Here is a 20,709-nt window from a genome sequence, read left to right as displayed (position 1 = left end):
CCGGAAAAGCAAAGCGGGGCGGCACATTCAGGGGCAGAGGCGAGCTGGGGCCAGGGGCAGGGTGGGGGGGGACCTGCCAGTGGGGGCTCCGCACCCACCAAATTCTCCCCGTGGGGGCTCCAGCCCCGGAGCACCAACGGAGTCGGCGTCTAAGGTGCCACTTTTGATGTGATCGGTGGGGGGAGCAGCCGCTCCCCCTGCTCCCCCGCTAGCTTTGCTACCCCGCCCCTAGGAGCCAGAGGGACCTGCCAAATGCTTCCTGGGAGCTGCCCCAGGTAAGCACCGTCAGGACTCCTCACCTCGCCCCCCGGCAGGTCCCTCTGGCTCTTGGGGGCGGGGCGGAGTGGGCACCCACTACTGTGGCTCACGAGACCCTCCTGCCCCGTTCCGGGGGCAGTCAGGTGAGGGGGGTGGATGGGGCAGGGATCCCAGGGGGAGGGGAGGACTGAGACCCCCTCGTGGGGTGAGGGGGGAACCAGTTAAGATTTTGGCAGCTTGTCACTGGATCCACCCCTTCTCTGCCAAGTCCTGCTCACATTGCACTGGTACATGAGCAGCTCAGACAGAGCCGTGTTTTCCCCCAGATCCTGCCCTGCCTTCCTTATGGAGGGGAAGCAGAATTATTCCTTTGGTTTATTCAGGGCTGGGGGTGGACTCAAATGGGTCTCTTCTTCCCACCCGTCAGGCTGATGCAGCTGCACATGGACTAAGCCCAGGTTTATTCGATGGAGGAGTGTTTGTCACTCCAGCATTAGAAGAATCAGCTTGTTCGTGCTGGGACATGTTTCGCTTTCCTGGCCAGACATTGCCTGAATACAGCCTGCCTGCTGCTCAGTGACTCATAGGGTGGCACCCTTGGGATCTTTAACAAAAGGGAAGGCCCACTGTGCCCTGCAGCTAATCATATTTCTCAAGCAGATGCTTTATGAAAGCAAACAGCAAGGCTGGCTAAATCTCAAACACAGCCATGTGTGCTCGGAAATGAAAGCACCCAGCTGCCATTGACTTGAATGGAAATTCTGCATGAGGAAACAGAACTTAGCCCTTAGACAGGGCTAGGGGGGAAAGTGGGGTTGTGTTGAAGAGTTTGTCTACACTGCAGTTAGACACCTACGGCTGGCCCATGCCAGGTGATTCAGGCTAAGGGGCTGCTTAATGATATAGACGTTTGGGACCCTCTTACCTCACAGGGTCCTAGAGCCGGGGCACCAGTATGGGCCCGAATGTCTACACTGCAATTAAACAGCCCCTTAACCTGAGCCCCACAAGCCCGAGTCCACTGGCACAGGCCAGCGGCAGGTTTTTTAACTGCAGTGTAGACATACAGATGGGCAGTAGACTAAGACTCAAGCCTCGAGCTGGGCAGGAAATGGTTTTTCTCTCCCACAAAAATGTTCCTGTTCTTCATGGGGACAAAGCTCTGTGATCCTGGGCAAGTCACTTAATCTCACTGTACCTCCAAGTGTAATCACGCTATTACTTCCCTTTGTCTTGGGTATGGAGGTCGCAAACTGGGTACGGATTGTCTCTAGAGCAATGAAGCTCTGAGCTGCTTGCAGGATTGCACATTAAATGGAGTGATTTCATTGCACATTAAGCAGCTATATCTAAAGAAATCAAGTTCTTCTCTATTTGGGCTCTTAAACCGGTGCTCACCAGTGTTATCTGAGCACTTTCCACAGAACAAAACAGATCAACAGAACTTAGCTTCAAACCATTTTATAAAATGAGTCTCTATTAGCTTTCCTGCACAGTGGATGATGGAGTTTAGATGAGAAATGCCGGCACCATTCACAAAACACCTGCCTTCAGAGGGCTTGCCTTTTCTCTTTAGGGTATTTGGCTTCACACACCAGGAATCACAATAGGAGCTGTATGGACCTCAAACCACATGGAGCTAGACCTGTGTTTGAGAGTCAGCAGGGTTTCACACACCATTTGTAGTCACTTTGTATTTATTGTGTGTGTATAATATATATGTGAATAGAATCATAGAAGATTAGGGTTGGACCTCCCCCACTGCAACTTGAGAACATTGCTCCTTGTTCTGTCATCTGCCACCACTGAGAACAGCCGAGCTCCATCCTCTTTGGAACCCCCCTTCAGGTAGTTGAAGGCTGCTATCAAATCCCCCCTCACTCTTCTCTTCTGCAGAGACATTGAGCCATTGATCACCACCTGTTGAGCCCGATGATCTATATTGTGTACAAAAAACTGCATTCAGTGAATGTTATTTAGGCTGCAAAATCAATCACTCAAAAATTAGGAAATGCCAGATGTACAGATGCCCCTGCAACTGTCAGTCTGCCACCTTGTACTCGATGAGCCAGGGATCCTGTGGGGAAAAACAGTGGGTGATCATGTAATTGAAGACTGTATCCTCATAATGCACATGTGTAAGAGCGTTTTGTCCAGGGATCCAAAAGCACGTAGGAACATTCATTAAATAACCAATAGAACACTCACCAAACATGAGAGTAAGGGCAGCTCGCAAGTTGCCGCTCTCAGGCCCTGATCTAGGATAGGGAGGGAAAGGGTGGGTCTAGTAGTTAGTATTGGTCTGGGGCATGGGAAACCTGGAATCAAGGCATTGTTCTGTCACAGGCTTCCTGCGTGAATGTAGGCAAGTCACTGAGCCTGTGCCTCCATGAAATGGGGATAATAGCACCTCCCTACCTAGCAGGAGTGTTGTGAGAACAAATAAATTGAAGATTTTGAAGCACTCCGTTACTATGGTAATGGGGCCATATATCTACCTGAGACATAACCAGTAAGCACATGCTAAAAGTGTAGGCATGTGCCTAAGTCCCATTAAGTGCTTGCCTGAATCAGGGCCTTCCAGCGTTCTTTATGGCTCAAATCCTGCTCCCATTGAAATCACTGGCAAAATTCCCAGGAGCTTCTGTAGCACAGGGCTGGGCCCTAGAAGGACAGCTTGACCTCAGGCAGGTTTTTGCATGCAGAATATTAAGGGTAAATCCTGTTTCCCTTGCTCGGGGAAACTTCACTGATTGCACGGGAGTTTGGCCTGAGTAAGAGCGCCGCGATCTGGCTCTCTAGTTTATACCAGTTCTCTTCTGTCAGAGGTATTATTCACAAGATGCCAATCACACTTTCAAGCTGGCTTGGTTCCTGGATTGCAGATCTAAGCAGATCTGCATGATTCCACTGAGTGAAGCCTCTCAGTGCAATGAATCTCACCCTGACCTCCTCTTTATACCGCTTTTGTCTTTCCAAGAATAAGAAGACCTCAAACGGCTTCATGATGGACCTGCACTACTGGATTGGGAAGGATTCATCTCAGGATGAACAGGGCGCTGCGGCCTTCTATGTCACCCAGATCGATGACATGCTTGGGGGGAGCCCAGTGCAACATCGAGAAGTGGAGGGACATGAGTCTGAGGTCTTCAAAAGCTACTTCAAAAGCGGCATTATGTGAGTGGAAATAAATGGAGACTGCCAGGCTGGTCCAAGCACGCAGGCTAGGCTGTAGGTCTGGTCAAAAACATTTTTTTTTTATTTTTTTCCCCTGTTTTGTTCCAAATTTTCAAAAAATTTAATCACCATTTTAAAATCTGAAACATTTTGGCCAGCCTCAGAGCTGGTCAAAATCAGGGGAAATTTTCATAAACTCCTTCCTCAAATTTTTCTCCCCAGTTTTTTTATTTTGGAATGGGAAACATTTCCCCCATCTCTACTAAATCCTTTGAATCTTTACTGTACACGCAGGGTAAAAATTGGATGGGCCAAAACTACCTCTTTATTAAACCCCAGCAGGCCTGAGTCTCATCTTAGCTAACCAGAACACATCGTTAGGACCTTCATAAAACAAACTCAGCACAAGGGACAAGATTCTAATTTCACATTGGCAGTAATCAGGAGTAACTCCATTGGAGTCAATCTCTGTCTATTTTAGGCTTCTTTGTGACCTCCATTACCACAGTATATGAAAGCTTTACAATCTCTAATGTATTTAGACCAGTGGACCATCCTTTCTCTCCGGGACTGCCGCATACCTTGTGTAGTTAGCCATACCTGTGCAAAGCTGGGCTAAAATGCTATGAAATCTGAATTCCCGCTCACATTGCTGATAGCATGTTATTAACTATGTTAATAACTATTATTAAATGTTATTAATTATTATTAAATTTGTGGACCAAGTTGAAATATCATGTTACTGGTGTGTTCCCAACGGGGCTAGAACTATTATAAAACCCCAAAGCTACATCTTTTCTTTCCAACACAGGCATGTACATTGCTGAGACTTAGTGCAAGGCCTGATACATGTATGTGAGGTGTTAGGTTGTGCAAAATGCATGGTGATCATGATAGGGTGCCACCCATCCCATTCCATGCTGGTGCACCCCACAAGCCAGGAAAACAGCTCAGGAATTGTTTCTGATTGCTTTGTCATCTTGGGATGCGTCTGGGTCTTCATCATAAAGTTTCAGAGTAACAGCCATGTTAGTCTGTATTTGCAGAAAGAAAAGGAGGACTTGTGGCACCTTAGAGACTAACCAATTTATTTGAGCATAAGCTTTCGTGAGCTACAGCTCACTTTGTGTTGGAAGGAACTAATGACATCATGCCTCGTGACAAAGGTGTGGGGCAAGGGTACCCCAGTGTCATGAGGTACCTCGCTACCACCTGCCCAGGAGCATGGATCAGCGTTCAAGTCACACTCCCGGTCAGTATCTGGCCTGAGCCGGGGAAGCTAATGGTTCAACTAGTGGACCAAATTCAGTGATGAATCCTGGTCGCGTGCCAACTGAGGCGCGTTGCGCATACACGAAGAAGAAGAAGAAGAAGAAGAAGAAGCGAGAAGCAGTCAACAACAAAATAGGAACGGCCATACTGGGTCAGACCAATGGTCCACCTAGCCCAGTATCCTGTCTTCCGACAATGGCCAATGCCAGGTGCTTCAACGAGAATGAACAGAACAGGGCAATTATCAAGTGATCCATCGTCTGTCGTCCAGTCCCAGCATCCGGCAGTTGCTGTGTATCAGCAACCTAAATCCACCAGTTTCTGTCAACACAAGCACTTCCCTCCAGGCCCCTCTCTCGCAGTACAGGTTAGCGGTAGGCACACACCAACCTCCAAGTCGTCCGAGCATCCCACTGAAGTGCTCAGCCCCTGTTCCATGGAGCACGCATAGAAGTCTCAGATTTACTACTCCCAGAGAAGTAGTACACCAAGCTTGCAAGGTTCAACTCAGCATCACCATTTACTTTACACACAGCTCTCCATATATTGATAAACTTTTCAAAGAACAGAGATTCAAGTGGTAGAAAGTAAGAATATTGGAAACAAATGGTTGCTTAGAAAAAAATCATAACACGCTTTCCAGAGCCTAAACTTAACTCACAAGACATTCCCTGTCTCCTACAGGGTGGCTTCCCCAAATTCCTTTTCCCAGCCAGCTCTCATAAGATCAAGTTTGCTGATGGCTTGTCATCACACATTGAAAGGAATAACTCGGGGGGAGGGCTTCCACCTGCATCCCCAGATCGAGTTTCAAAAGTTCATTGTCTGTCTTCAAAACAGGATAAACCCTGGCTGGGCTTGTTCTTTCCTGCAACCTCCGTAATCTATTGGTTAGAATTTTGCTCAGACTGTAAATGGATGTGAACTGTACAACATTTAATTTACATGTAAACAGACCGAGAAACATTTCTTGCCTGAAAAAACACAACTGCTTTTCACCTTCCTGATGACCAGTCCCTTTGTCACAGACTTTAAGTATGTAATTGTCAGTTTATATATGTAACACCTTACCCAACATCCATACGTACATCTCACAATGGTTATGATGACCAGTGTGACACAGGATTTAATTGGAAACCTTACATGACATTCTTCTAGTGAACCCAGTGGATCCTTGTACCCTATATGCCCTGGGCATTCAGTGGTTCTAGGGTCACACTAGGACCTGCAGTCAAACATTGTGATTCACATGTCCCACAGCACAAGCACAAATAGCTTACATCAGAGAGGAGGGTGGCATCCTGAGTCCCTGCAGAATGCTGTTTTAATTAGGGATGGTCAAAATTTTTCCATCAAAACTGTTTTTTGATGGAAAATTAGATTTTTTTCAATACAATGTTTTCTATTTGCAAAAAGCGCCTGGGAACTGAAATATTTCAATTCCGAAATGCCCCTGCAGTGCCTCATGGGAGAGACACTTCAAGTGGTCATGAGCCTATTCTCCTCTATGGGCCAGGTTCGCCATATGGATGCCACCTCCCATGATGCACCACAGCCACGCAGGACCGTCCTTACCCATATGCAAAGTACGCAGCTGTGCAGGGCACCTGGAAATTTGGGGCACCACATTTCCTGGTGCCCTGCGCAGCTGCGTGCTGCCCCAGCCCCTGCCCTGGCTCTTCCTGCCCCTGCTCTGCCCCAGCCCCTCTCCCACTCCCCTGAGCTCTGCAGCAGGGCCGGGCCTGCACTCACCGGTGGCGGGAAGTGCAGACACAGACCCAGCCACACCGCCAGTGAGTGCTGGGGGGTGGTTCTCCCTGCCCCCCAAGCCAGCCCTGCCCCCCCCGCAGAGGCCTGCCCCACCCCCCCCCCCCCGCGGGGGAGCTGCGTAGGGCCCCAGAATAGCTAGGGACAGCCCTGCAGCCACGTGAGCCCTAGGATACAAGAGGGAAGATCATGGTGCATCATGGGAGATGTAATCTGACCAGAGAACCTGGCCTGTCGAGGAGAATGGGAGCATGAGGATCACAAACTACAACTCCCCTGAGGCACTGTGGCAGCATTTTCAAATACAAACTTCTGGATATTTTGGATTTTGGGGGTTTTTTGCCAAAAACTTGACATTTTCCTGGAAAAAAACCCTCATTTTCTTACCTGCTCTAATTTTAACCCTCGATTCCCTGTTACCCAACAGCTACAAGAAGGGAGGCGTAGCTTCAGGATTCAAGCATGTGGAGATCAATATGTACAACATCAGACGCCTCCTTCATGTCAAGGGGAAGAAGCATGTGTCAGCCACAGAGGTAAGGGCAGAAGCGCTTGATTCGTATTAGTCACTCGTGGTGAATTTCATAGGAGCAATGCTGTTGGGTAATGGTCTGGCATACCATATGGCTTTCCAGTGGTCCGATTCTGACCTCGCTTCGGTTTTATACCCATGTCACTCAATAGGACCAAATCCTCAACTGGTGTAAATCACTCTGATTCCAATGAAGCCAATGGCGCTGCATCAGTTTGAACCAGCTGACTATCTGGGCCATAGATTTCAGTGGATTTACGTCTTACACCAGTGTGAGATCCAAATCAAGCCCTCTGAGCAATGGCTGCAAATGCAGAGCCTCATTCTCATCATCTTTACACCAGTGTAACTTGATGTTGAAGACAATGGAGTGACACTGGTATAAGTGGAAGCAGAATCAGACTTGCAATCCTTCCAGCCGAAGTCACGGATTTCTTACACAATTAAAACCAAGCCAACGATTAACTTGATTTTGTAGCTGCCTTGTCATCTGAAGCTGGAGAAAAATGGTTCCGGTTTTTCTATGCATTTCCTTAGGGCCTACTGCAGGTGGTTGTAATAATAATGATTACATACGATGCTATCATGTTTCATTATGTTTGATTAACATATTATTCAATACTGTAATATTATTGTATTTTTAAGACCGCATTGGCTTGCCAAGACATGCACATGTCTAAGCTGAGTCACCACACTGCTGCATTGCTGTAACCCTGGCTGTCCCTTCCCTCCCCCACTCAGCGCTAATATTCGGCCCTGATCCTTCAGAGGCTTGCACACATGCTTACCCTTGTGCTGTGCTAGGAGTCTCATTGGCACCAACTCACACAGTACACGCAGAGCTTCTGACCCTGCTTTATGCAGGATCGAGACCTTGGCTTGTATATGTGCTGTTGGGCACTGCACTCTTAAATGGGTGAGCTTCCCAGACAGGGAGCCTGGGGGAGGAGTTCTGTGGAAGCCCGTGCTATAGAAGCCCATGCTCTGTTATGCAGAGGCAGCTGGGACTGCAGCACTGAATATAAAGGGTCTCTTTCAAGCAGCAGCGTTATTGCTCATCCCCACTGTAAGCTCCTTGGGTCAGGGACCGTGCTCTTTCTATTAGTCCTGAAACTTTTCCATGGGGGCGGGGCGAATCCATTTTCCGATCAACTCTACTCAACTGATCATCACCATTTGCAAATCCCTGCCTTACAGAATAAACAACATTCAATAACTTACAGTGGATTTTGCTATCCTGCAGAGAGAGAGAGAGAGAAGCTGGATATGAGTCAGCAGTGTGCTCTTATTGCCAAGAAGGCTAACGGCATATTGGGCTGTATTAGTAGGAGCGTTGCCAGCAGACCGAGGGAAGTGATTATTCCCCTCTATTCGGCACTGGTGAGGCCACATCTGGAGTATTGCGTCCATTTTTGGGCCCTCCACTACAGAAATGATGTGGACAAGTTGGAGAGAGTCCCGCAGAGGGCAACGAAAATGATTAGGGGGCTGGGGCACATGACTTATGAGGAGAGGCTGAGGGAACTGGGCTTATTTAGTCTGCAGAAAAGAAGAGTGAGGGGGGATTTGATAGCAGCCTTCAACTACCTGAAGGGGGGTTCCAAAGAGGATGGAGCTCAGCTGTTCTCAGTGGTGGCAGATGACAGAACAAGCAGTGGTCTCAAGTTGCAGTGCGGGAGGTCTAGGTTGGATATTAGGAAACGCTATTTCACTTGGAGGGTGGTGAAACACTGGAATGGGTTACCTAGAGAGGTGGTGGAATCTCCATCCTTAGCGGTTTTTAAGGCCCGGCTTGATAAATCCCTGGCTGGGGATGATTTAGTTGGTGTTGGTCCTGCTTTGAGCAGGGGGTTGCACTAGATGACCTCCTGAGGTCTCTTCCAACACTAATCTTCTATGATTCTAAGCTGTTGGCCATTAGGCCCAGCTAATCATTTATTCCCATGCAGTGTCCTGCACAGAGGTTATTGTTGTTACCACAAAACTAGACTTTTAAAAGAAGAACAAGGAGATCCGCACATGGGCCTGCACAACACATTCTTCCTTGAATTTTAAAAAATGTCTGGTGTTCCTATCCGTTCAAACAGGATAATAAATGATAAATCCCTGATCATGTTATGGATAGTTAATGAATTTGCAGAGGAAAACAAGCATGTTGTTAATATCAGAGTGTTGTTCCTTCCCCAAGAGCCAGTTTTCTTTGACGATCGTTGTTCCCTGGTAACATGCACTGTTTCGCTATCTCATGACAGGTGGAGCTTTCGTGGGACAGCTTCAATAAGGGGGATGTGTTCCTGATGGACCTTGGGAAAGTGCTGATCCAGTGGAATGGTCCCGAAAGCAACATTGCAGAGAAATCCAGGGTCAGTGTGGAAAATGCCATTGGATTTATTTGGGGCATTTTGAAAGCCTGAAAAACGAAGAGAAATATGACAGATGATGATTGCAAAATAGCAGCCTCCCCAGCACAAAATGAGTGATACACTGATGAGTATAAAACCCTAGCAGAGGGCTATTTTCCCATTAACAACTGCTACAGGAGTGGAAGAACAGTGTTGCAGTTATGACATAGGACGGGTTCAGGGGATGTGGGTTCAGTTCCTGGTTCTGCTCCAGATTCTGTGTGTGGCCTTGGGCAAATCACTTAGACCTAAATGATGTATAGAGAGGCTATGTGACATAGTACTTAAAAAGACAGAAGCTTTGTCTACACTAGAGATCTCAGGGGTGGGGAAATTTGTTTTAAAAAAAGGTAGTGTGGACTAGTACAAAGTGACCAGTAGCAGAGGAAAAGCAGAAGCAGAAATAAGAATACCAAGCTCTTACGTATCAGCTTTCCTCCATAGATCTCAAAATATTTTACAAAAGTATCATTATCCCCATTTTACAGATGGGGAAACTGAGGCACAGAGCGGTGATGTGACATGGCCATGATCACCCTGCAGGGCTGTGGCAATGTTAGGAGTAGAACTTCGTCTTCCCTGAATTCCTGTCCAGTGTGTCGTGTCCCACTGGACCCCACATTGCCTCTCTGTGGTTGTCAGGGACAATGCCATGGAAGGCCATCAAAAACTAGAAGGGCAATTATGAACCAGGTTTAGGGTGCATAGGGGAGGTGCCTGAGGTTGTGGGTGAACTCATGGCACCCCTTTATATGTATGAAAAGGCAGGCAGCATCTTTCTGCATGTTGTGGTACCCAGAGAACTGGGCCTTGGGGACACCATGGAGAAGATAGCAGCATGGTCAGGGTAAGGCGAGCCGCTGATGCTTTCAGCAGAGGTGGAGAGGAGGCAGGTTCCCCCAGGAGCAATGGGGAAGAAGGGCTGCAGGGCAGATCTGCAGGCATGGGAAAGGTGGCAGCAGGAGGAGGGTTTGCAGTGAGAGATGATGTCCAGATTTCCTTTGATGCTAGAATTCCAAGGCTGCTTGAAAACATTAGGTTTAAGCTGTTTTGCAATGGAAAATTGGGTTTTCAACTCAACAGCTTTTTTCACACAAAAAAAGTCTTTCCACAGAGAATGTAAAGATTTGGTTAAAAACCGAAACATTTCCATTTGGAAATGCTGTCGTGGTGCATCATGGGAGTTGTAGTTTGGGTGCCTCGTGCCCCCATTCTCCTTTATGGGCTAGGGCTGCCCAGGCAGACTGCATTGACCAAGATAATAAATTGGACTGAAATGTCCTGTGTGAGCATTGAAAGTCTGTCCTGACCCGGCACCTGCAGAGGTGAAAGGCGAGTCTTTTCATTGGCTAAATCAGGACCCATCTCTTGCAGGGACTGGCTCTGGCTCGTAGCATCAGGGATGGCGAGAGAGGCGGCCGGGCCCAGATTGGCATCATTGACAATGAGAAGGACTCCCCAGACCTCATGCAGATCATGAAAACAGTGCTCGGGGAGAGACGTGGGGCGCTCCGGGCCACCACCCCCGATGAGAAAGCCGATGAGCTGCAGAAAGCAAACGTCCGGCTCTACCAGTAAGTCTGGATTAGGTCTCCAAACCCAAGCCCTGGGAATGAGTGTGTGTCCCCCAGGAGGATAGTCCCTTCTCCCCCAGCCCTCTGTGAATCTTTCTCTGCCCATTGCTTCCTCTAGTGTCTACGAAAACAACAACGACTTGGTGGTGCAGGAAATAGCCACCCGGCCCCTCACACAAGATCTCCTCCAGCATGAGGTAAGGTGCAGGGAAATGGGGGGAGATGCTAAGGTTGTCGGCTCTTTGTGATAAGAACTGTCACTTCTTGTCCTCTGCATGCACAGCACCTGCACAGTGGTACCTGGGTCCTTGCCTGAGGCCTGTAAGTTAAATGATCGTACAAATAATAATGAAGGCGGAGTATGGCAGTTGATGACCTGCCCGCCCTCGCAGCCCAAGGACCTGTTACCTCGGCAGTCACTAAAGGAACAGTCAAGTGTCTCAAGGCATTGTCAGAAGAGAGATGATTAATAGCTTGTGTTCGTAGACGTGAGGGAGGATCTGACTAAAATATGATAGTGAATTTGTCGCCACTAATTTCTTCACGCAGAAACCAGCCCACAAGATGTGGGGGTTACCATGAGGGAAACCAATATGTCTGTCAGCTGCCACCAACCCCTCTGACTAACCAGGGTTCTCGCCTCCCTCCCTCCCTCTGTTTCTAGCCGTAGAAGCGTAAGGTGTTATCGAGGGTAGATCAGTGTACATGTCACCTCTGAATAGAAATAAGCAGTGCTTAATTTGTAATGAAAGAGGTGCTGGGGCTCAAGCAATTTTTTTACTTTCATAACTGATGCAGCAAGCCCAGAAGTGCCAGGCGCCAGGGCTATGAAATGCCAAGCCTAGAGGTGCCAGGGCTCAGCCCTGGCACAAATTAAGCACTGACTGAAAGGTTCTGCTTGCTTCTGGGTTGTTTCGCTTTTCCTTTAAAAACAAGAAGCTCAGTTCTCCGTCATTGTTACCTGGTATGGTACCAGGATGCAGTTAGACTGTCAGGGATTTGAGGTAGAGTTACATGGCCCAGTTCTGATCTGGCACAGCTTGGTTCTGATGTTACACTGATTTTACACCAGTGTACTCCTCTGGCTTCAGGGAAGTCACTCCAGACCTACACTGGTGCAAGAAAGGTCTAAGTCAGTCATTGCTTCGTACTCCTCTAGCTCCCAGCAGGCACTCTACAAATCAATACCACTCATTAGTCTAGCACAGTGGGCTGAGGGTTGAACTTTCAGGGCCTGTAGTTCTAGTCTCTCTCACCCCATGCTTTTGGGAACGGACCCATTGGTTGCTGATGTGTGCAAAGGACTCATTGCTGGGTTTGGAACAAGTGTCAGATACTCTCGGGATCAATTCAAGCTGGGTCTAGGGCAGAAAACATTGTACCCATTTTCTGGGAATAGTGCAGCTGCCTATACTAGCTCTCAACCACCGCTAGCAACTGTGCACCCGACCCACTTGAGGAAAAGGGGCAAAACATTTCCTAGTCTAGACGTGAGTGCTGGGGACCCTTTGGATAAGGGGAGAAACCTGGCCCCAGCAGGATTTTTGATCTATCTATTTCCTGTGCTTCACTTCAGGACTGTCACATTTTAGACCAAGGTGGTTTTAAGATCTATGTTTGGAGAGGAAAAGACTCCAGCAAGGAGGAAAAGAAAGCCGCATTCAGCCGAGCTGTGGTGAGCCCTGTATTTAAAACAATCTGCCAGGGGAAGTAGCTAAGAACTAGCCCAGTTGCTGATAATTACAATGGAGCATTGATTGATGGGAGCTGGCCTGTTTTCTCGCATATTAACTGGATGAAATAAATGGGAGCTGTGGGGATGAGGCCACTTACTTAGGTACCTAAGAGCCCAATCCAAAGCCCACTGCAGTCGCAAAGAGTTTTTTCCATTGACTTCAGTGGGCTTTGGAATAGGCCTTAAATGGGAATTTGTAGTTGACATTTTCAAAGTAGCTAAGGGATTTAGGGCTTTGTCTTCGCTGGGGAAGAAGGTGTATTCATGAGTTCATGAACTTGAAGTGAAATCCTACTGAAGACAAGACAGTTTGTAGTTTTCACACAAATTAGTACATGAGGAACTGCAGCAGAGAGGCTAAGTGACTCACCCAGGGTCACACCGGAAATCCGTAGTAGGGCAAAGAATTGAACCTGGGGCTACCAAGCGCTAGGCTGACACCCAAACCGCTGGATCATTCTTCCTCTCAACTCCTGGTGGCTCATCAGGAGCTCTATATGTCTATGAAGCAGGGGAAAAAGGGGGGCATTCCTAACCGGACATGGGCCCATGATGCCCTGGTCAGCCCTGGATATTGTACATCTCAAGAGTTTGTGGGTGTCTAGGTATGGGTTTTTGGCGCAGCCTTGTATTATAAAGGCCAGTTACAAAATTTAGGTCTAGCTCAGGGATTCACATTCCAAACTTCTTAAGGGTTTTGGGGGTATTTGGATCATCAGGGTTGGTGTAGGTCCAGGCAACATTCAGTCCAGTTGTACTTCTGTACAGAGATTGGTATGAGCTAAGTGAAGTCCTTTTGGAATCCCCCCCCATAGGGTTTTATCCAAGCCAAGAGTTATTCTGCTACCACCAATGTGGAGGTGGTGAATGACGGCGCAGAGTCAGCAATGTTTAAACAGCTCTTCAAAAGGTGGACAGAAAAGGAGGAAACTCAAGGTCTTGGCAAAGTCTACACAACTAACAAGATTGGTGAGATCATCAAGAATGATGCTGATAAACTGGCGAGAGTTCAGAGAAGAGCCATAAGAATAATTAAAGGATTAGACAACATGCCTTGTAGCTATAGACTCCCAGAGCTCAATCTATGTAGCTTAACAAAGAGACGGTTAAGGGATGACTTTATTACAGTCTATAAGTACCTCCCTGGAGAACAATATTTGATAATGAGCTCATCAATCTAGCAGAGAAAGATCTAACATGGTCCAATGGCTGGAAATTGTAGCTAGAGAAATTCAGACTGGAAATAAGACATAAGTTTTTAACAGTGAGGGTAATTAACCATTGGAATAATTTATGTAAGGTCATGGTGGCTTCTCCATCACTGATCATGTTAAAATCAAGATTGGATGTTTTTGAAAGAGATGCTCTGGAAATTATTTTGGGGAGGTTCTCTGGCCTGCGTTATAGAGGAGGCCAGACCAGATGATCACAATGGTTCCCTGTGGCCTTGGATCTGTGAATCCTCCAAGCCAGCAGTGGCTGATCTTTGGCTTACTTTATTGTCATTGATTTTGAGTTCTGTCTGCTTTCCTTATGAAAAATGAGGCCCGAGGAATATCTTTTACACTGATTGTTTCAAACCTTCAGTAGCTTTAAAGCCTTATTGCCCGTTCTTCCATAACCACATATCTTCCATCTTTGGTAAAATACAAAGGATTCAGCAATTTAGCAATAACAAAAATTGCTGATACTGCATGCTTAGGGTATGTCTACACTACGAAATTAGGTCGAATTTATAGAAGTCGGTTTTTTAGAAATCGGTTTTATATATTCGAGTGTGTGTGTCCCCACAGAAAATGCTCTAAGTGCATTAAGTGCATTAACTCGGCGGAGCGCTTCCACAGTACCGAGGCAAGCGTCAACTTCCGGAGCATTGCACTGTGGGTAGCTATCCCACAGTTCCCGCAGTCTCCGCTGCCCATTGGAATTCTGGGTTGAGATCCCAATGCCTGATGGGGCTAAAACATTGTCGCGGGTGGTTCTGGGTACATATCGTCAGGCCCCCGTTCCCTCCCTCCCCCCGTGAAAGCAAGGGCAGACAATCATTTCGCGCCTTTTTTCCTGAGTTACCTGTGCAGACGCCATACCACGGCAAGCATGGAGCCCGCTCAGGTAACCGTCACCCTATGTCTCCTGGGTGCTGGCAGACGCGGCACGGCATTGCTACACAGTAGCAGCAACCCCTTGCCTTGTGGCAGCAGACGGTACAGTACGACTGGTAGCCGTCATCGTCATGTCTGAGGTGCTCCTGGTCGCCTCTGTGAGGTCGATCAGGAGCGCCTGGGCAGACATGGGCGCAGGGACTAAATTTGGAGTGACTTGAGCAGGTCATTCTCTTTAGTCCTGCAGTCAGTCCTATTGAACCATCTTATGGTGAGCGGGCAGGCGATACGGACTGCTAGCAGTCGTACTGTACCATCTTCTGCCGAGCAGCCATGAGATGTGGATGGCATGCAGTCCTTCTGCACCATCTGCTGCCAGCCAAAGATGTAAAAGATAGATGGAGTGGATTAAAACAAGAAATAGACCAGATTTGTTTTGTACTCATTTGCTTCCCCCCCTCCCCTGTCTAGGGGACTCATTCTTCTAGATCACACTGCAGTCACTTACAGAGAAAGTGCAGCGAGGTAAATCTAGCCATGTATCAATCAGAGGCCAGGCTAACCTTCTTGTTCCAATAAGGACAATAACTTAGGTGCACCATTTCTTATTGGAACCCTCCGTGAAGTCCTGCCTGAAATACTCCTTGATGTAAAGCCACCCCCTTTGTTGATTTTAGCTCCCTGAAGCCAACCCTGTAAGCGCTCCTCCCAGAGTCAGAGCAATGGCAAACAATCGGGCATCTGAGAGTGCTGTCCAGAGCACTCACAATGGAGCACTCTGATGGGGCTAAAACATTGTCGCGGGTGGTTCTGGGTACGTGTCGTCAGGCCCCCATTCCCTCCCTCCCTCCGTGAAAGCAAGGGCAGACAATCATTTCGCGCCTTTTTTCATGAGTTACCTGTGCAGACGCCATACCACGGCAAGCATGGAGCCAGCTCAGGTAACCGTCACCCTATGTCTCCTGGGTGCTGGCAGACGCGGTACGGCTTTGCTGCACAGTAGCAGCAACCCATTGCCTTCTGGCAGCAGACGGTGCAATACGATTGGTAGTCGTCCTCGTCGTGTCCGAGGTTCTCCTGGCCACGTCGGCTGGGAGCGCCTGGGCAGACATTGGCGCAGGGACTAAATTTGGAGTGACTTGACCAGGTCATTCTCTTTAGTCCTGCAGTCAGTCCTATTGAACCGTCTTATGGTGAGCGGGCAGGCGATACGGACTGCTAGCAGTCGTACTGTACCATCTTCTGCCAGGCAGGCAAGAGATGAGGATTGCTAGCAGTCGTATTGTACCATCTTATGCCAGGCAGGCAAGAGATGAAGATGGCTAGCAGTCGTACTGTACCATCTTCTGCCAAGCAGCCATGAGATGTGGATGGCATGCAGTCCTTCTGCACCGTCTGCTGCCAGCCAAAGATATAAAAGATAGATGGAGTGGGTCAGAACAAGAAATAGACCAGATTTGTTTTGTACTCATTTGCCTCCTCCCCTGTCTAGATCACACTGCAGTCACTCACAGAGAAGGTGCAGCGAGGTAAATCTAGCCATGTATCAATCAGAGGCCAGGCTAACCTCCTTGTTCCAATAACAACGATAACTTAGGTGCACCATTTCTTATTGGAACCCTCCGTGCAGTCCTGCCTGAAATACTCCTTGATGTACAGGCACACCCTTTGTTGATTTTAGCTCCCTGAAGCCAACCCTGTAAGCCGTGTCGTCAGTCGCCCCTCCCTCCGTCAGAGCAACGGCAGACAATCGTTCCGCGCCTTTTTTCTGTGCAGACGCCATACCAAGGCAAGCATGGAGGCCGCTGAGCTCATTTTGGCAATTAGGAGCACATTAACCACCACACGCATTATCCAGCAGTATATGCAGCACCAGAACATGGCAACGCGATACCGGGCGAGGAGGCGACGTCAGCGCGGTCCTGTGAGTGATCAGGACATGGACACAGATTTCTCTGAAAGCATGGGCCCTGACAATGCATGCATCATGGTGCTAATGGGGCAGGTTCATGCTGTGGAACGCCGATCCTGGGCTCAGGAAACAAGCACAGACTGGTGGGACCGCATAGTGTTGCAGGTCTGGGACGATTCCCAGTGGCTGCGAAACTTTCGCATGCATAGGGGCACTTTCGTGGAACTTCGTGACTTGCTTTCCCCTGCCCTGAAGCGCATGAATACCAAGATGAGAGCAGCCCTCACAGTTGAGAAGCGAGTGGCGATAGCCCTGTGGAAGCTTGCAACGCCAGACAGCTACCGGTCAGTTGGGAATCAATTTGGAGTGGGCAAATCTACTGTGGGGGCTGCTGTGATGCAAGTAGCTCACACAATCAAAGATCTGCTGATATCAAGGGTAGTGACCCTGGGAAATGTGCAGGTCATAGTGGATGGCTTTGCTGCAATGGGATTCCCTAACTGTGGTGGGGCTATAGACGGAACCCATATCCCTATCTTGGCACTGGAGCACCAAGCCGCCGAGTACATAAACCGCAAGGGGTACTTTTCGATCATGCTGCAAGCTCTGGTGGATCACAAGGGACGTTTCACCAACATCAACGTGGGATGGCCGGGAAAGGTGCATGATGCTCGCATCTTCAGGAACTCTGGTCTGTTTCAAAAGCTGCAGGAAGGGACTTTATTCCCAGACCAGAAAATAACTGTTGGGGATGTTGAAATGCCTATATGTATCCTTGGGGACCCAGCCTACCCCTTAATGCCATGGCTCATGAAGCCGTACACAGGCAGCCTGGACAGTAGTCAGGAGCTGTTCAACTACAGGCTGAGCAAGTGCAGAATGGTGGTAGAATGTGCATTTGGATGTTTAAAGGCGCGCTGGCGCAGTTTACTGACTCGCTTAGACCTCAGCGAAACCAATATTCCCACTGTTATTACTGCTTGCTGTGTGCTCCACAATATCTGTGAGAGTAAGGGGGAGACGTTTATGGCGGGGTGGGAGGCTGAGGCAAATCGCCTAGCTGCTGGTTACGCGCAGCCAGACACCAGGGCGGTTAGAAGAGCACAGGAGGGCGCGGTACGCATCAGAGAAGCTTTGAAAACCAGTTTCATGACTGGCCAGGCTACGGTGTGAAAGTTCTGTTTGTTTCTCCTTGATGAAACCCCCCGCCACTTGGTTCACTCTACTTCCCTGTAAGCTAACCACCCTCCCCTCCTCCCTTTAATCATTGCTTGCAGAGGCAATAAAGTCATTGCTGCTTCACAGTCATGCATTCTTTATTCATTCATCACACAAATAGGGGGATGACTACCAAGGTAGCCCAGGAGGGGTGGTGGAGGAGGGAAGGAAAATGCCACACAGCACTTTAAGCACAGCACTTTAAAAGTTTACAACTTTAAAATTTATTGAATGACAGCCTTCTTTTTTTTGGGCAATCCTCTGTAGTGGAGTGGCTGGTTGGCCGGAGGCCCCCCCCCCGCGTTCTTGGGCGTCTGGGTGTGGAGGCTATGGAATTTGGGGAGGAGGGCGGTTGGTTACAGAGGGGCAGCAGTGGCAGTCTGTGCTCCAGCTGCCTTTGCTGCAGCTCAACCATACACTGGAGCATTCTGGTTTGGTCCTGCAGCAGCCTCAGCATTGAATCCTGCCTCCTCTCATCACGCTGCCGCCACATTTGAGCTTCAGCCCTGTCTTCAGCCCGCCACTTACTCTCTTCAGCCCTCCACCTCTCCTCCCGGTCATTTTGTGCTTTCCTGCACTCTGACATTATTTGCCTCCACGCATTCGTCTGTGCTCTGTCAGTGTGGGAGGACAGCATGAGCTCAGAGAACATTTCATCGCGAGTGCGTTTTTTTTTCTTTCTAAGCTTCACTAGCCTCTGGGAAGGAGAAGATCCTGTGATCATTGAAACACATGCAGCTGGTGGAGAAAAAAAAAGGGACAGCGGTATTTAAAAAGACACATTTTATAAAACAGTGGCTACACTCTTTCAGGGTAAACCTTGCTGTTAACATTACATACATAGCACATGTGCTTTCGTTACAAGGTCGCATTTTGCCTCCTCCCACCGCGTGACTACCCCCTCAACCTTCCCCCCTCCCTGTGGCTAACAGCGGGGAACATTTCTGTTTAGCCACAGGCAAACAGCCCAGCAGGAATGGGCTCCTCTGAGTGTCCCCTGAAGAAAAGCACTCTATTTCAACCAGGTGACCATGAATTATATCTCACTCTCCTGAGGATAACACAGAGAGATAAAGAACGGATTTTGGTTGAATGCCAGCAAACATACACTGCAATGCTTTGTTCTACAGTGATTCCCGAGTACGTGTTACTGGCCTGGAGTGGTAAAGTGTCCTACCATGAAGGACGAAATAAGGCTGCCCTCCCCAGAAACCTTTTGCAAAGGCTTTAGGACTACATCTAGGAGAACTGCAAATGCCAGGGCAAAGTAATCCTTTCACATGCTTGCTTTTAAACCATGTATAGCATTTTAAAAGGTACACTCACCAGAGGTCCCTTCTCCGCCTGCTGGGTCCAGGAGGCAGCCTTGGGTGGGTTCGGGGGGTACTGGCTCCAGGTCTAGGGTGAGAAACAGTTCCTGGCTGTCGGGAAAACCGGTTTCTCCGCTTGCTTGCTGTGAGCTATCTACAACCTCCTCCTCATCATCATCTTCTTCGTCCCCAAAACCTACTTCCGTATTGCCTCCATCTCCATTGAAGGAGTCAAACAACACGGCTGGGGTAGTGGTGGCTGAACCCCCTAAAATGGCATGCAGCTCATCATAGAAGCGGCATGTTTGGGGCTCTGACCTGGAGCGGCTGTTCGCCTCTCTGGTTTTCTGGTAGGCTTGCCTCAGCTCCTTCAGTTTCACGCGGCACTGCTTCGGGTCCCTGTTATGGCCTCTGTCCTTCATGCCCTGGGAGATTTTCACAAAGGTTTTGGCATTTCGAAAACTGGAACGGAGTTCTGATAGCACGTATTCCTCTCCCCAAACAGCGATCAGATCCCGTACCTCCCGTTCGGTCCATGCTGGAGCTCTTTTGCGATTCTGGGACTCCATCATGGTCACCTGTGCTGATGAGCTCTGCATGGTCACCTGCAGCTTGCCACGCTGGCCAAACAGGAAATGAGATTCAAAAGTTCGCAGTTCTTTTCCTGTCTACCTGGCCAGTGCATCTGAGTTGAGAGTGCTGTCCAGAGCGGTCAGAATGGAGCACTCTGGGATAGCTCCCGGAGGCCAATACCATCGAATTGTGTCCACAGTACCCCAAATTCGAGCCGGCAACGTCGATTTAAGCGCTAATCCACTTGTCAGGGGTGGAGTAAGGAAATCTATTTTAAGAGCCCTTTAAGTCGAAATAAAGGGCTTCATTGTGTGGACGGGTGCAGGTTTAAATCGATTTAACGCTGCTAAATTCGACCTAAAGTCCTAGTGTAGACCAGGGCTTACATAATAAAATAGCAAAACCGTCAGCTACGTCAAATGTAAATTGTGGCAATCAAGAAATCAGTTAGGAAACGAATCATAAAAATTTACAAAAAAAAAACCTTTTATCTTCAGAAATCAGTATCTATGAATCTAATAAGCAAACTTTGGATGAAAATCTGCTTTCATTTATACTGGCATAAATCTGATTCCGCTGAAGTCAATGGGCTCATTCTGGATTTACACTAGTATAAGCAAAAGCAGAATTTGGCTCACTGGCTTTTGTTGACATGAATATTAATTACAGTGAGTTGTCCCTCAGCTCAACGTTTTCCCTTTTGGAACAACAGACCTAGATGTGGACAGAAACATGAAGTGAATATGTGAATAGTTACATAGATATTGAATGTCATCTTCATAGTCCATCTCTCTCTCTCTCTCTCATTACCTTCAGAAATTTAACCATTTTTCCTTTTGAAAAGAACATTTAAAAGGAGGAAATAATCATGAATTGT

The 20,709-nt window shown here is 48.2% G+C and overlaps 2 protein-coding genes across 2 annotated transcripts in view; one reads left to right on the top strand and one right to left on the bottom strand.

Annotated features, from left to right (window-relative positions):
• VILL (villin like) overlaps positions 1-20,709 on the top strand; it is a 66,340-nt gene that overhangs the window by 20,911 nt on the left and 24,720 nt on the right. Inside the window, exons 4-10 of the mRNA XM_084619069.1 lie at positions 3,239-3,435; positions 6,902-7,010; positions 9,259-9,369; positions 10,783-10,982; positions 11,101-11,179; positions 12,559-12,657; positions 13,533-13,686. Of these exons, the coding sequence (XP_084475195.1) occupies positions 3,239-3,435; positions 6,902-7,010; positions 9,259-9,369; positions 10,783-10,982; positions 11,101-11,179; positions 12,559-12,657; positions 13,533-13,686 (949 nt within the window). The remainder of the gene's footprint in view (positions 1-3,238; positions 3,436-6,901; positions 7,011-9,258; positions 9,370-10,782; positions 10,983-11,100; positions 11,180-12,558; positions 12,658-13,532; positions 13,687-20,709) is intronic.
• Positions 13,795-20,061, bottom strand: LOC311515661 (uncharacterized protein; the record flags this gene model as incomplete). Its single annotated transcript, XM_084618892.1, has 3 exons — positions 19,276-20,061; positions 18,252-18,687; positions 13,795-13,807 (listed from the first exon to the last, which is right to left on the bottom strand). The coding sequence occupies exons 1-3, from the start codon at positions 19,856-19,858 to the stop codon at positions 13,795-13,797; spliced, it is 1,032 nt and encodes a 343-aa protein (XP_084475018.1). The 5' UTR covers positions 19,859-20,061.

This window comes from Lepidochelys olivacea (assembly GCF_965140295.1).
Source record: "Lepidochelys olivacea isolate rLepOli2 genome assembly, chromosome: 2".
Lineage (NCBI taxonomy): Eukaryota > Metazoa > Chordata > Testudines > Cheloniidae > Lepidochelys > Lepidochelys olivacea.
Note: the sequence above shows the minus strand (reverse complement) of the source record. Positions and strands in the feature narration are given on the sequence as shown.